Genomic DNA, 12669 nt, shown 5'->3' with positions numbered 1-12669 from the left:
TTGACATCTTCAATGTAGTGTTTGTGGTGTAGAGTCAACGTTGACTAGACAAATAAAATATTTATTTATTTGAATTTTTTTGGTAAAAAATTTATTCTCCGTATATGTTAAATCAAAAATATATTATAGGTTAAAAAATAAAATTAATAACTTTAGGTTAAAACTTTATCGGTTTAGAAAAGTTATTTATTTATTTTTTATAAATACTTATTTGACTTGTATAAAATTAATTGATATATTAAATATAAAATTGAATTTAATTGATATGAGCATTAATTTTAAATTTTAAATTTTAAAAGTTAACAAAGCGTCTTCATTTTTTTAAAATGTGTAAATATAAAATTGTAAATAAATAAGATCAATAAGCCGTCTTAGCTCAGTGGTAGAGCGCGTGGCTTTTAACCACGTGGTCGTGGGTTCGATCCCCACAGACGGCGTTCATATTAATTTTCTCTTTTTTTCTTTAGGTTTTAAATCATTGTTTTTCTTATTAGTGATTTTTTTTCCTTTAATTAAATTATTATTCAAACTTAGGTAATATATATATATATATTCTCGTATTGGCATTACTACTATCGATCTTTAGAGTGGTAATTGAGTATATTCAAATCGACATGTAAGATTCAACTATTAGAGAGAAAAAACGAGCTGAATATTGAGAGACAAATAATATATTACATGATAACGTACAAAAAAAAAAAATAATAATAATAATAAAATATATGCCTAATTTTTTAAAAATATGAAACAGTATTATTATATCTAATAATTTACTAGTCATCTTTTTTTACAACCCAAAATTAAAAAATTATTTTATTTTGGATTTTAATATGAGATAAGAATTTTGAAAGAAGATTTAGAAGAAAAAAAAAAGGCTATATGTGAAAGTAATGTTTATAAATTTAAAATTTTTAAAAATACAGTAATTATCAAACCGAGCATTAAATTACCTGAATGCAACAGCATAAAACCTTTGAAACAATGAAAGGTTCGAGAGCGTAATAAGAAGAAAAAAAAGGGTGAGGAGACCATGTTGGAGAAGGGGAGCACGTGCAAACAGTTTAGAAATGAAACAACTTGCACGTGCCCTGCTTCTCCAACGAGAACTTCCTCACCCACCATTAAACCTCGAAATCGTGTTCTCTCATCCTTCTCAAAAGGTGAAACATGGAAGATCAAGAAGAAGAAATGGGGTATTTATAACAACAACTTAGGGCTATATTTGGAGCGAGAGAGAAAGAAAGGGAGAAAAAAAAGTGAGAAAAGCAAAATATTTGGGTTTAGGGTTTATGCCATACCCTCATTCATTATGGTGTAGTGTTTGTTTGTCATGCAAGAAATTTTAAATGACATAAAACAAGCCTCTTCTTCCCTTCATAAATACTTCACCAACCCAATTTCTCCCTATACGCACATTTTATGACATAAAATCCCGGAAGAAATATACCATTATCAAAATTAACAATTTCAAAACAACAATACAACAAAGAAGAGTCAAACTTCTAAACCTTCTCAAATTCAAGAAAACACATAATATTTTACCAGACTAATTTTTCTTTTTGAATTCAACAAAAAAAGTAGAACTAAATATACTACATTCATGTTAGCTAATTCGAATATGTGTTAGCTAATTCGAATATGTGGTATGAAAATGAATATGCATCAGACCTGGTATGAATATGAATATGCATCAGACCTGGTTGGAATAAATAAATGGCAAACTTTGGATCCATCTCTGAATCAGCAATAGCTCACCATGTCAGAGTCCCCACAACCTGTTTTTCATTTTCTCTCTAACCATGAAAATTCAAAATTAGATCAGAAAAAAAAAAAAAAAAGTTGGAGAGAGGATTTGAATTGAAGAATGAGAATAATAATAATAATAATGTTGAGGAGATGAGAGATTGCGTGTTTGGTTCCATGGCTTTTGAGTATGGAGAAAGTTTTATCAATTATTATTATTACAATAGCCCAGATAGCCACGTGTCATCTTTTTCTCGTCTCAAATTGAACATAACCTAGTAAATAAAAATTAATATCTACACTTTTTANATTTGTATTATTGTCTTTATACAACCGAAATTAATATTTACTAAATGGATCTTTACCATACAACGACCGAATTTCATGAGAGGACATTTCATTACGATAAAACATGAGGGAATTGATTTTTTTTTTTTTTTTTTGGGAAGTGGCGAATGAGGAATGAAGAACAGCAACAGAACAAAAAAGTAGGGGAAAAAGGGTTGTACCTGTTGGGTTTGAAATCTTGGTCTCTGCAATTGATTTTGGAGCTGACCGTAGAGATTATAGAATCTTTTTCCTCGATCTCTCCAACACCATCACTGCAACAAAAATGGGGTTAACTTGTTGCCCATTCACACATCATTTCTTTCACTGTTTTTTCCTTTAAAGATGGACGTATGGAACATGGAAAATGTAACTCAAGCAATGATGTTTTTGGCTAAATTATTTCAAAAAAAAAAAAAAAAAAAAAAAACACTTAAGATTTTCGGCAATTCAAACAACTGTTGGAGTAAAAAACCGTTAGAGTAAAAAACCTTTAGAATTGAATTGACCTATGCCTAAGATACGAACCTGTGCCTAAGATTCGAATCAAGATTTGAAATTCAAATTCAGCACTTAATGGCCCCAACATTCTCCCACAACATGGTTACGTTACCTATACTAGACCAACACAAGTCCTTTCTGCATATTTTGTTTTTACTCATATGCATCGGAAGAAAATTCTTAAGAGGTTACCTAACATGAAATTGCTCCAAGTAAAACACATTTAACCATAAAATTCTTATAATTGAGACATCAAAAAGAAAAACTGCACTTTGTTGGTATAAGTAATAACTTTCACCTAAAACCTTTTTTAAACATTTTATTCTCAAGATCACTCTTATATAGATGTGATCTCAATTCATTCATATATCTCTCATTCCACAAGTGTCACAAGAATATCGGACAAAATCAATATTTCATATATCTCTCATTCCACAAGTGTCACAAAAATATCGGACAAAATCAATATTTCATATATCTCTCATTCCACACGTGTCACAAGAATATCGGACAAAATCAATATTTAGACATGTCAACTTTTCAATTAACATTCTAACAAATTTTCTTCTAGTATTTAGATAGTCTTTTTAGAAAATCAAGTGTAATAATTATCCTCAAATAAATAGTTTTTATAAAAGCATATAAAATTTTAATTATAAATAATTAATATAATAATTGTGCATATTATATTTCAAAAATCCAATATAACGGTATGATTATATTAATGAATAAGTAATTAGTAATAATCATTGAAAGTCAACTTTTTTTTTTACCAAAGTTTAATTGAATTAAGATAAAATAAGTAATTCTTTTCTTTAATAAAATTTTATTTGTAAAAATGAATTAAATATATATTTGAATAAATTATTATTGATTTAACATAATCAAATGATTAATTATATTGTTTTTGGTAAACCAAGATCAATTAATGAATTAAGTATATTCAAAAGAAAACTACAAATAAAATGACAAACACACCTGAACATTGCTTCTTTCTTTCGCTCTCTTTTTTTCTCCTAACATTTTGCTATCTGCAATAACTTTTTTTAAATATATATAATGAGGAAATAAACAGGATGATTCTTTAACAATATTACATCACAAAGATAACGAATGATTCTTCCCCATATCGCCATAAGATAGTAACACTGACCTAAGGGTGAGGCACTTGCAGATGGAAAAGGGCAATGCTTGTGCTGTGCCCTTCAACGTTTAAAATGGAAACTCACTTGAATAACATAGCGCATCCTAATTTGATCCACATTGTACACTATATACTCATTATACAATAAGGAACCCTGAGTGAAGAATCAGAAACGATTTTTTAGACCAAAATTTTGGTGCAAAACATGGCAAACTTATCTTTGGATTAACGAAAACTGTACCTTGCGACGATGATTCTGTTTGGGTTTTCCCAAGGGGACGACAACGCCATCATCGAGCGTCAAAGATTCGGAGAGGTCTGGTTCTGTTTGTCCCACTCCTTTTGTGCTACAATATCAGGCATTAAGTTTTGACTTGCTATCTTTAGATTAAGTAATAATTACCGTGAGTTTAGTTTCTCTAAGACCTCGGTAATAACAGGTCACAAAGAGTCAAGCAAATACATGAAACTTTTATATGAGAAAATTTAAAATATATGAGCCGTGTTTGCTTTTTCTAGGAGGTCGATTTAAGGGGACGATCGTAAATAATTTTCACGAGAAGTGATATTTATAATAGTATCATGACCTGATGATATGAAAAGCAATCTGTTATCTTATGCCATGCTCAATAAGCTTGAAAAGACAAGGGAACAAACCTCAGCTTCCCCTCCGGCAACTTGTCAGCATCGTAGTTTGCTTCAAGAAGTTCGACCATGTCACCGAGCGCAACCTAGAGGTTTCACAGCTAAACAATTTTATTACATTCAATCATAACAGTGGAAGGCTAGTGTAGCCTTCACAGCAAGGATGAATGATAAATAAAATTAACACCACAACTAAACATGGGGCAGGTATACTTAGTCGTACTCAAATCAAATTTCCAAAGCCAACATTTCAAGTGGCACATGAGCTGAGCCACTTCGGAGCTGTTACCAATTTCCAAATAGCCATAAAATGAAAATATGACATCCAAAAGCCAGGAGCTCATATAGATTATTCGTACGATGCACGAACTCGACCTTCCATATTTTTCATGTATACCATATAACGTAAACACACTAAAAGGTAAATTTGGTGAAGGAGTTTTCAGTGAGTAAATGGAAGGGACAGTTGAGAATTTGTCCTGGGAACCACGAAGGTGTTTAGGGCAGCGGCTACTTTTCAAGTATATTATTATTAGCTGCAGTCCAATAAGGAATATAGAGAAAGTAAAGGAAGAAGTATTCTTAAGTTACTACACCATCCCACAATATTTAGTGACCTCATTCAAATTCACTCCCAGAAAATTTTAAAAATAAAAAATAAAAAATAAATAAAAATTGCAGCCTTCGTTGTAAGGTGAAGAACTACCTCACACAAAAGAAGAACACCAGTTGAGGCGACATTAGATGCATAACAATAGTTTGCACTTTTTGAAAACATATCAGCAAAGTAGACCCCCTTTCCAAACATATAACCTGTTACAGGTGCTTCAGGTGGAGCTATGCGTAGACCTGACAAGTTATGCAATTTGCATTGGGCATACCGTAGTTAGACTGAGCAACCACAAATCAAAATTAAGTAACCGCATAAGATCATGCGAGGAAAAGTGAAACTAAAAAAAAAATGATGACCTTGGGATAGAATGCCAGTCCAATTTGTAAGCCGAGAACCATGCCACAAGAGCTTCCTGTTCTTTGTGTTAGAAAACTATTCACAGTGTAAAAGAGAATAATTAATAAATAGGATTGAGTCTTTAACAAATACAAGAAAGTAAATGATGACGCCACAGGTAAACGCCAAGCACCTTTTCGAAAGGCTCATTTTCTCCCTTCCTTGATACCCTAAATATTTGAACAATATCAACTGTATAATTTGAATGTGTTTTCGCATGTGTATTCAGTGCATACTTTGAGACCTGAAAACAAAACAAAGTAAACACAAAAACCAAAGGCTTGTTATTTCTGACCAGCGCAAATAGAGATGAACTCAAGAGGAATGCTATTAATCCATCCAAAGAAGATAAAACTAGCAAATTGAAATACAATCATTACCATAGAGAATTCCTCGGAATCAACTTCAACTGGTGCAAGTTCACAATGAAGGCGTTGGTAATGAGAATACAAGGGGTCTTCCTGTAATAATGACGGAATCAGACCAGTAAACACAGCCTAGCAATAGAATCAGCTGGCTAGCATTCCACAAATCCTAGATCTAGAATATATCATACGACGTTATAATTCACTGAAAACAGTATAGTCAGGACATAAATGCAGGAAGTTAGCAATTTCAAGAGGTCAAGAATACTAAAGTTATAAGTTCATTTTCAAAAGAAACAAAAATTTATTAGATAAGAATATGCATCATGGAAATAGTATCATAAAAGATTTAGAATGTAAGAATTATAAACATATATAAATTCTATAATTTCAGCTAAGAAAAGCGCTTGGACATGGTAATCCTTGTAGTTTAGTTAATTTGCATACTGACTTAGGCAGTGGGAAAGGAATCGGCATATGCTTCGTTCTTCAGACATGACCAGAAAATTCACAAAAGTTTTAATATGCATTGCTATGTTGAGGGGAAAAAAAAAAAAAAACAAAGTACCCAACAGTAATACCTGCATACTATTAACTTCCTCCAACAATTTTGTGGCTAGCTCAATTTCACCCAACGCCTCCACCTTCAAGTCAATAAGTAACAAAATCATTATAGCAGCCAAATATTTAAAGTCTTCTTTCAATATAGTTTTTCATTTCCCTAATTATTTCATTTTGGGAAAATCTACATAGTGGAAACCTTAGGGAGCTTAGAGTAACGAGTAACGACAGCTACTTCAATGGAAAAGGGAAGACAACCATACCATTTCCAACTTGCTTTTCAATTTTTTAGGGGTGTCAATTACAAATTCTCCTGCCAACATAAATGTCGTAGTGGTTTAGTTGTTAGTTTAGATTAAGGAAATATGCAAAGGTGAGAAGGAGGGGAGGACTCACGCATCTTCTTAAATCCGAAGTCATGTGGAATTACAGTGTAAAATTCCCTGCAGAAAAAAATTGCAACACTTTTGAATGCAGAAGTCAAAACTGAATACGAAAAATCAGGGTATAGAATTAGAAGAATTATTGTACTCCTTGACATTTCGAGAAATTGAACATGGGCAGATGAGAAAGCGTGCATCAGGTCAAACTTACCCACTTAGTTGCTCAAGTAGCCTCTTGTTTGACAGACCAATCACATCAGCAATCCTTTTCAAAACCTCATAACCCTAAATAAATAGAGACAGCATTATAAATTTAAAAACTAAAGTTCGTCTCTCTGAATTAATAAAATTAAAAAAAAAAAAAAAAGACAGGTGGCCAGTGCAGGTAAAATTGAAGGAAAACACATGATAGAAGACTTAACTAAGTTATTGAGGAAGTCAAAGACAACCATATGTGCTTTGACTTCAGAACATCTTGTTATGCCACCAAAATTATAATCAGGAATTTGAAAACTAATGAGCAGAAAACGCTATTCCCATCCTAAACCAAGAATCCATTATAAGCACGAGAAACTATGAATCCGGCATTAATTCTCACAAAGTATTTTAATGAAATATTTCTCGAAATTTGAAGCACCTTCCTACGTTCTAAGTGCAAGAAAGCCAATATCTTTAAACACCCACAGTAAGTGCAGCACCTATTCAATCACATTCACGTTTTATAATTTGCGACAACATCTACAGACATGATCTTGAAAGACATCTTTGTAAGAATATACCAAACACAGTAGCGATATGGTGAAATTCCTATTAGTTCCATGATAATCAATCTATCAAATATAGCAATGTAATTTTGTTATAAAATTATAAATAAATTAAAAAAAAAGAACAAGCATGCATTGTTCTAATGGATATCTTCGAATGTTTATAAAAGACATTCCCGTCACAAAGTAGTACACGTGGCAATTGTATCTTGACTTTGTCCAAGAACTTAGAATGTCAACAGTTTCTTAAACTTGTCATAATAAGTGCAAGCAAGTATTTCATAACTTTGAAGTTGTGAGCACAAAAATATTGGTAACTAACTACAAACAAGACATTCATTTTGAAGCAGACTTCCAATTCCAAATGACAATACAGAAAAGTGTTACATATCCGATAGACTCAAGAACCCTGTTGAAACATAAGCAAATAAGAAATTTCAACAGATCAAGTACTTGCCTTTAAAATTGTAGATTTGCTCAGCTTTCCAAGTGGCAACTTTTCAGCATTGTACCCTAGGATCATTAAAACACAAGTTCCATTTAGAAATTTGAAAAGATCTCTCTTTAGGCAGATGTACACATTAATTCATTATTGAAAAAAAAACTCTTAAAATGGATCACTTAATAAAGCATAATTTTCTTCATATCTAATATTAACCTGGTACCTAGGAGGGAAAAACTTGGAAGTGTATAAAAAGGTCAACTGACCTATTTCCATCATGTGTTGCTTCATCATACTAATGTTGCAAATGAGAGAGATAAACTTTGCAATGCGTGGCTCAAGTTGTGTTTCACGAGGTTGAATCTCTGAAGTAGATCCACATTTCTCTTTGACCTAAAGTAAACAATGCAATCAGAAGAAGCACAATATTAACTTCATTTTCATTTGGGTGGAAAGCTCACTTTTTCCTATAGAAATTAACCTTAGTGGGATGTGCAATTCTCATCTCAACGCAAACAAGATAAGACAATGACAATTTTTTCTACATTTCAATTTTTGGGACAATGATGGATTACATCAACCCTTCTCCAGTTTTATGAAGTACAACAGATAATAATTACTATTGCATGTCTACTCAAATATCTCAATCTATATACCAATGAATTCTTTTTTTTCTTCTTTTTTTTTTTTCTATATAAAGGCTTTTATACGTTAAGTAACAAAAAGTTGATTAATTAATTTAGACCAAAGGTTCTACGTCTTATCATTTAAGAAAATTCCTCATGGAGAATCTTTTCACAGCGTAGAGAATTTTAGAAGAATGGAGAACAATTGTCTCCAACCCCTATTCTCACTCTATTTAGTTGGTACTTCCCACTTTTGCGAGAGAAGAAAGGTCTAAATGAATAGAGTGCAAGGAAAGCAGTGTTCTTATTTATAAAGAAAGGTCATTGCCAGCGCAGGGACCCTAGTTGGAAGCAAGATATAATGGCTCCATTTAATGATTAGACCCAAAGTTTTATTTTACAAGACATCCGTGAAAGAATTGAAGATGCATTTTTACGGAAACAAGATTTCTTTAACAATCTTTTATTCATGCAATTTAATTCCAATGTTCCAACTACATACTTGGCAAGATAGCTTCACTCCTAATTTGCTGAGTAAAGGAAGTCAATACCAAATTAAAGTACATGAACCTCGAGATTCTCAACCTTCATAAATAAAATGAAAAACATTTGGAATTGTGACCACTTACTGATAATTGTTTTTCATTTTCGCTGTAGTCCATCTCCAGCCAGGTATAACTCTTTGGGTGACAAATAAAATCTTTTCTGTCAGACCAATTATTCTTGGTTTTAGCAAAGAATTTTTGTTCAAATTCCAGTATTGCACTTTCTTGTGATGTGTAAGGACCTTGTATATTGAGTTGTCCCTTCACACCTACTCTTCCCCACCTGGTGTAAAACATGTAAGTACCGCCACCATCAGATTCTGCAAACGATGAAAGTTCCAGCACTTAATGTATTATATACAAATAGATGAAATTCCAAGACGAAAGAAAGAAAACCTTCATTGAAATTGTCATATCTTATTCAACTATAAAATCTAAAGTTTTATAATCTTTAAGAGTTGAGCTTAAAGCCTTATCTATTTTCCCTTTGGGAAAATAATGAAAGCTACACTCTCCGTATAGGAGATTTTTTTAAAAAAAATCTACATCAAAGCAGTAAAACTCTCCTGTGTGATCAGATGCAGGAGTTTTATTCGAACAACTCATCTACTCATAGCCCTAAATCATATCCTTTTTCTAGGTGAGAGAAATGCGTTCGTATTTGTGGAATGGTAAGCTGAAATTAACCAGAGAATAACATATTTTTTTATAACACAATACTAAAAGGCAAGGAAAGAGACACCAACAAGTCACAAGCTGAGATAACACAATTATTTACTATAAGATTAAGAAAAGAAATATAGAGTATCAAAATATTTATAAATCCAAATATTTAAAAAAATTATAAGTGCAGTTTAATATTTTTTAAATCGTGTATCATACTATCATCTTATAGCAAATGATTATAAGGAAGATCCAAAACCTACTATAAGCTTCAAGAAAGGTTCCATGTTAACCTTCAATTCCCACATCCTCATCTCCTATTTTCCATAACTTACCATTGTTTTTTATGATCATATTTCAATTGAGAACTCTTATAATAATTAGCAGTTGTTTATCCACGTGGTCCAGCATTACAAATTTTAATTCTCAAATATTCTTGCTCAACCCAGGTCAAAAATATTGGGAGATTTTTGGTGTCTGATGGACCCAAATAGAACTAAAATGATATTTCAATATAAAAGGAAACAACTACAATATAAACCAAGTAATTCAAGGTACTTGAACTCTCCCTCTCTTGAGAGCACTCAAGTCTAAGCTAACTAAATGAATGCCTACCCTCCTCACTTTCCTCCCCATTCTAGTTTATAACAATTCACTATAACAACTTCCCTAACTAAAAACTAATATGCCCTCAGTACTCTAGTAACATTCCTAATTTTATTCTAATAGTATTCCTATCAATGACATCCCTCATACTTCAAACACACCACATTAACTGTTAAGTCAAAATTGACCCAAGTAAACTATGTTCATAGAAACGATAGAAGTTTACCAAGTGCTTGAATCACATAAAACTTGTTATTGTTGTTTCCAACGTTAGTCTGATTCAACATGGCATCGTAGATTTCATCACCCTGCAAATCAATGGTTTCCGTTCATGCTTAGAAGACAAAACGACATGTCAAAAGTTAGGATTTGCATTCCGACATCAACTTTCCAGTTAGGCGGAGATATGCATTTTAAAACTATTGGGACTTACCAATTGTAAAACATGATACTGCGTCTTGATTTCATCTGGAAGCCACTGATCCAGCACCGCTGAACCCTTTTTGGTAGCTGTAACAATCTTCTCCTTGGTGACAACGTATCCATCCTTGTTTGCTGTGAACAAAGCACGAAAATAAATTCCCCTAACTGAATGATATAGACTGATAGTGACCGCTGTTTCTAAAATATTGTTGTATGGTGAACATTTTCCTTTTACCAACATCAAAACTCTATTTTCGACAATCCTGAAACATTAAAACTCCGACTCGTAATTTACAATTTCTACGTTTTGATGATTGAAATCTGTAGGTTAACTAACTAAATTAGCTTCTAACCACAGGTTTCGCAGCATTTTCTTCTAACGGAACTACATGCTTCGGTTCGCTAACTAATCTAAACACGCCAATAAACAAGTAACTATGAAACGAACGCAATTGATTTTTCTCAATATAAAGAATCACTTCAACCACTTCAACCAAAATAAAATTCGATATACCGTCATTTTCATCTACCGCTTCTTCCTCTTTTTCCTTCTCACATTCTTCACAAAGCCTCTTCAGCAACTCCTTCTTTGAACCAGTGGAAGAAATTCCACGACGAACCGCTTCTTCTCGCAGTTGCTGTACATTCATCTCCCGTAACTTCTCAACATCACTGATTAAGTCACTGCCATTCGAATCTTCCGAGTCCCTCCCCCTTCTCTTCCTACCACCACCACCACCAGCAGCAGCAGCATCTTTATCTATCAACGATTTTTCCTCTTCACAAATAGCAGATTCCAGGCGACGAACCTTAATAACCAAAAATAAAGACGAACATTACAGTCATCGGAAGCTGAAGAAGAATACGATTCAAAAGAAAACAAATGATTCGGATTGAAAACCAGAGCCGGCTTAGTTCCAGAGGTATCGAGTCCACGTTGAGCAAGTTGAGTTCGGAGTTCATCCACTTTAAGCCTGTTCGCCATTTTCGCAGGGATGAGCTCCGACACTTACAGAGAGGAGAGTTCATACAGAACCCCCTTGCAGCGACATTTACATAAGAATCATGGACACCCGAGGGAAAGCGCTTTCACTTTGTCTTCAAATGAGAAATATAGCACTCAGACTGTAGCGAAAAGACAATATTGCCCTAGCCTTCTTCAGCTTCCAATTTACAGTGAAATTAAGCTTATAATTTAACAAAATATATATATATATATATAAATATTAAGTTAAATGAACACGACTCTTCACAATGGTATAATATTGTCCAAGTATAAGCTCTCATAACTTTGCTTTGGACGGTCCAAGAGGTCTCCTACCAAATGAAGATAGTATTCTTTGATTATAGCAGAACTTTTCATTCTAGAAAACCAAGAAATATCTTAACTACTTTTCTTTTATTCCAAAAATTATTTATACAAAATTTCCAGTCTAAAGAAATATTTTTATTTTTATTTTTATTTTTATTTTGTTTAATTGCACTATATTAAACAAAATATATTTTTTAATATAGTGAAACTAAACAAATTTGGTATTAAAAATAATTTATATTACAGGTCAGATTCAATAACATTTTTATTAAAATATTGTTTTCAAAAGTGGTAAAATAAAATGTAATAATAAAAACCTCTATACTTATATTCGGAATAATAATACTTTTAATCAAAATTGTTTATTTTAAAATGTACACAAATACATTTAAAAAAAAAAACGAATATTTGGCATTTTTTGTCAAGCAAATAGTCGGGCGGGTCAACATTTTGAAATGGGCCTGTTTGTGGGTCAGACGAATTCTTGGCCCAATATATTTTGGATTGCAATTTCAAGAATAGAGAATTGTAAATTTTCGTAAATATCATTTGTTATAACTTACTTTTCAAATATATTTTGGTTTAAGAAAATTTTTTAATCTTTTATTGT

General features: G+C 32.3%; 1 protein-coding gene and 1 non-coding gene across 5 annotated transcripts; one reads left to right on the top strand and one right to left on the bottom strand.

The window, feature by feature from the left end:
- The first annotated feature begins 365 nt into the window (after positions 1 to 365).
- On the top strand, positions 366 to 437 carry TRNAK-UUU. Its single transcript has one exon. It is a non-coding gene; the product is annotated as a tRNA-Lys (tRNA).
- Positions 438 to 1257: 820 nt separating this feature from the next.
- LOC111497777 (poly [ADP-ribose] polymerase 2-like) lies at positions 1258 to 11787 on the bottom strand. Of its 4 annotated transcripts, none has more exons than XM_023148715.1 (22): positions 11649 to 11787; positions 11262 to 11556; positions 10758 to 10879; positions 10551 to 10632; positions 9140 to 9375; positions 8151 to 8277; positions 7900 to 7955; positions 6890 to 6963; positions 6692 to 6738; positions 6559 to 6608; positions 6316 to 6378; positions 5750 to 5830; positions 5503 to 5613; positions 5330 to 5405; positions 5067 to 5209; positions 4373 to 4446; positions 3957 to 4062; positions 3725 to 3869; positions 3550 to 3602; positions 2253 to 2345; positions 1669 to 1793; positions 1258 to 1404 (listed from the first exon to the last, which is right to left on the bottom strand). In XM_023148715.1, the coding sequence occupies exons 1-18, from the start codon at positions 11730 to 11732 to the stop codon at positions 3777 to 3779; spliced, it is 1920 nt and encodes a 639-aa protein (XP_023004483.1). In that variant the 5' UTR covers positions 11733 to 11787; the 3' UTR covers positions 1258 to 1404; positions 1669 to 1793; positions 2253 to 2345; positions 3550 to 3602; positions 3725 to 3776. The 4 variants fall into 4 exon arrangements, with proteins under 4 accessions (XP_023004483.1, XP_023004486.1, XP_023004485.1 ...); XM_023148718.1 differs by having other exon boundaries at positions 1697 to 1793; XM_023148717.1 differs by lacking the exon at positions 1258 to 1404 and having other exon boundaries at positions 1421 to 1793; positions 3550 to 3611.
- Between the last annotated feature and the right edge of the window lie 882 nt (positions 11788 to 12669).

The sequence above is a fragment of the Cucurbita maxima genome, unplaced genomic scaffold (assembly GCF_002738345.1).
Source record: "Cucurbita maxima cultivar Rimu unplaced genomic scaffold, Cmax_1.0 Cma_Scf00024, whole genome shotgun sequence".
NCBI classification, from domain to species: Eukaryota; Viridiplantae; Streptophyta; class Magnoliopsida; order Cucurbitales; family Cucurbitaceae; genus Cucurbita; species Cucurbita maxima.
The sequence above is the reverse complement of the archived record's forward strand: the minus strand, read 5'-3'. Positions and strand labels throughout refer to the sequence as shown.

Excerpts from the sequence above, each read along its gene's own strand:
- LOC111497777 (XM_023148715.1), bottom strand. The coding sequence starts at position 11,732 with ATGGCGAACAGGCTTAAAGTGGATGAACTCCGAACTCAACTTGCTCAA. Across the intron at positions 8,278-9,139 it reads AAAATGAAAAACAATTATCA|GTCAAAGAGAAATGTGGATC; the intron begins GTAAGTGGTCAC and ends TGTTTACTTTAG. Across the intron at positions 7,956-8,150 it reads GCAACACATGATGGAAATAG|GGTACAATGCTGAAAAGTTG; the intron begins GTCAGTTGACCT and ends TAATGATCCTAG.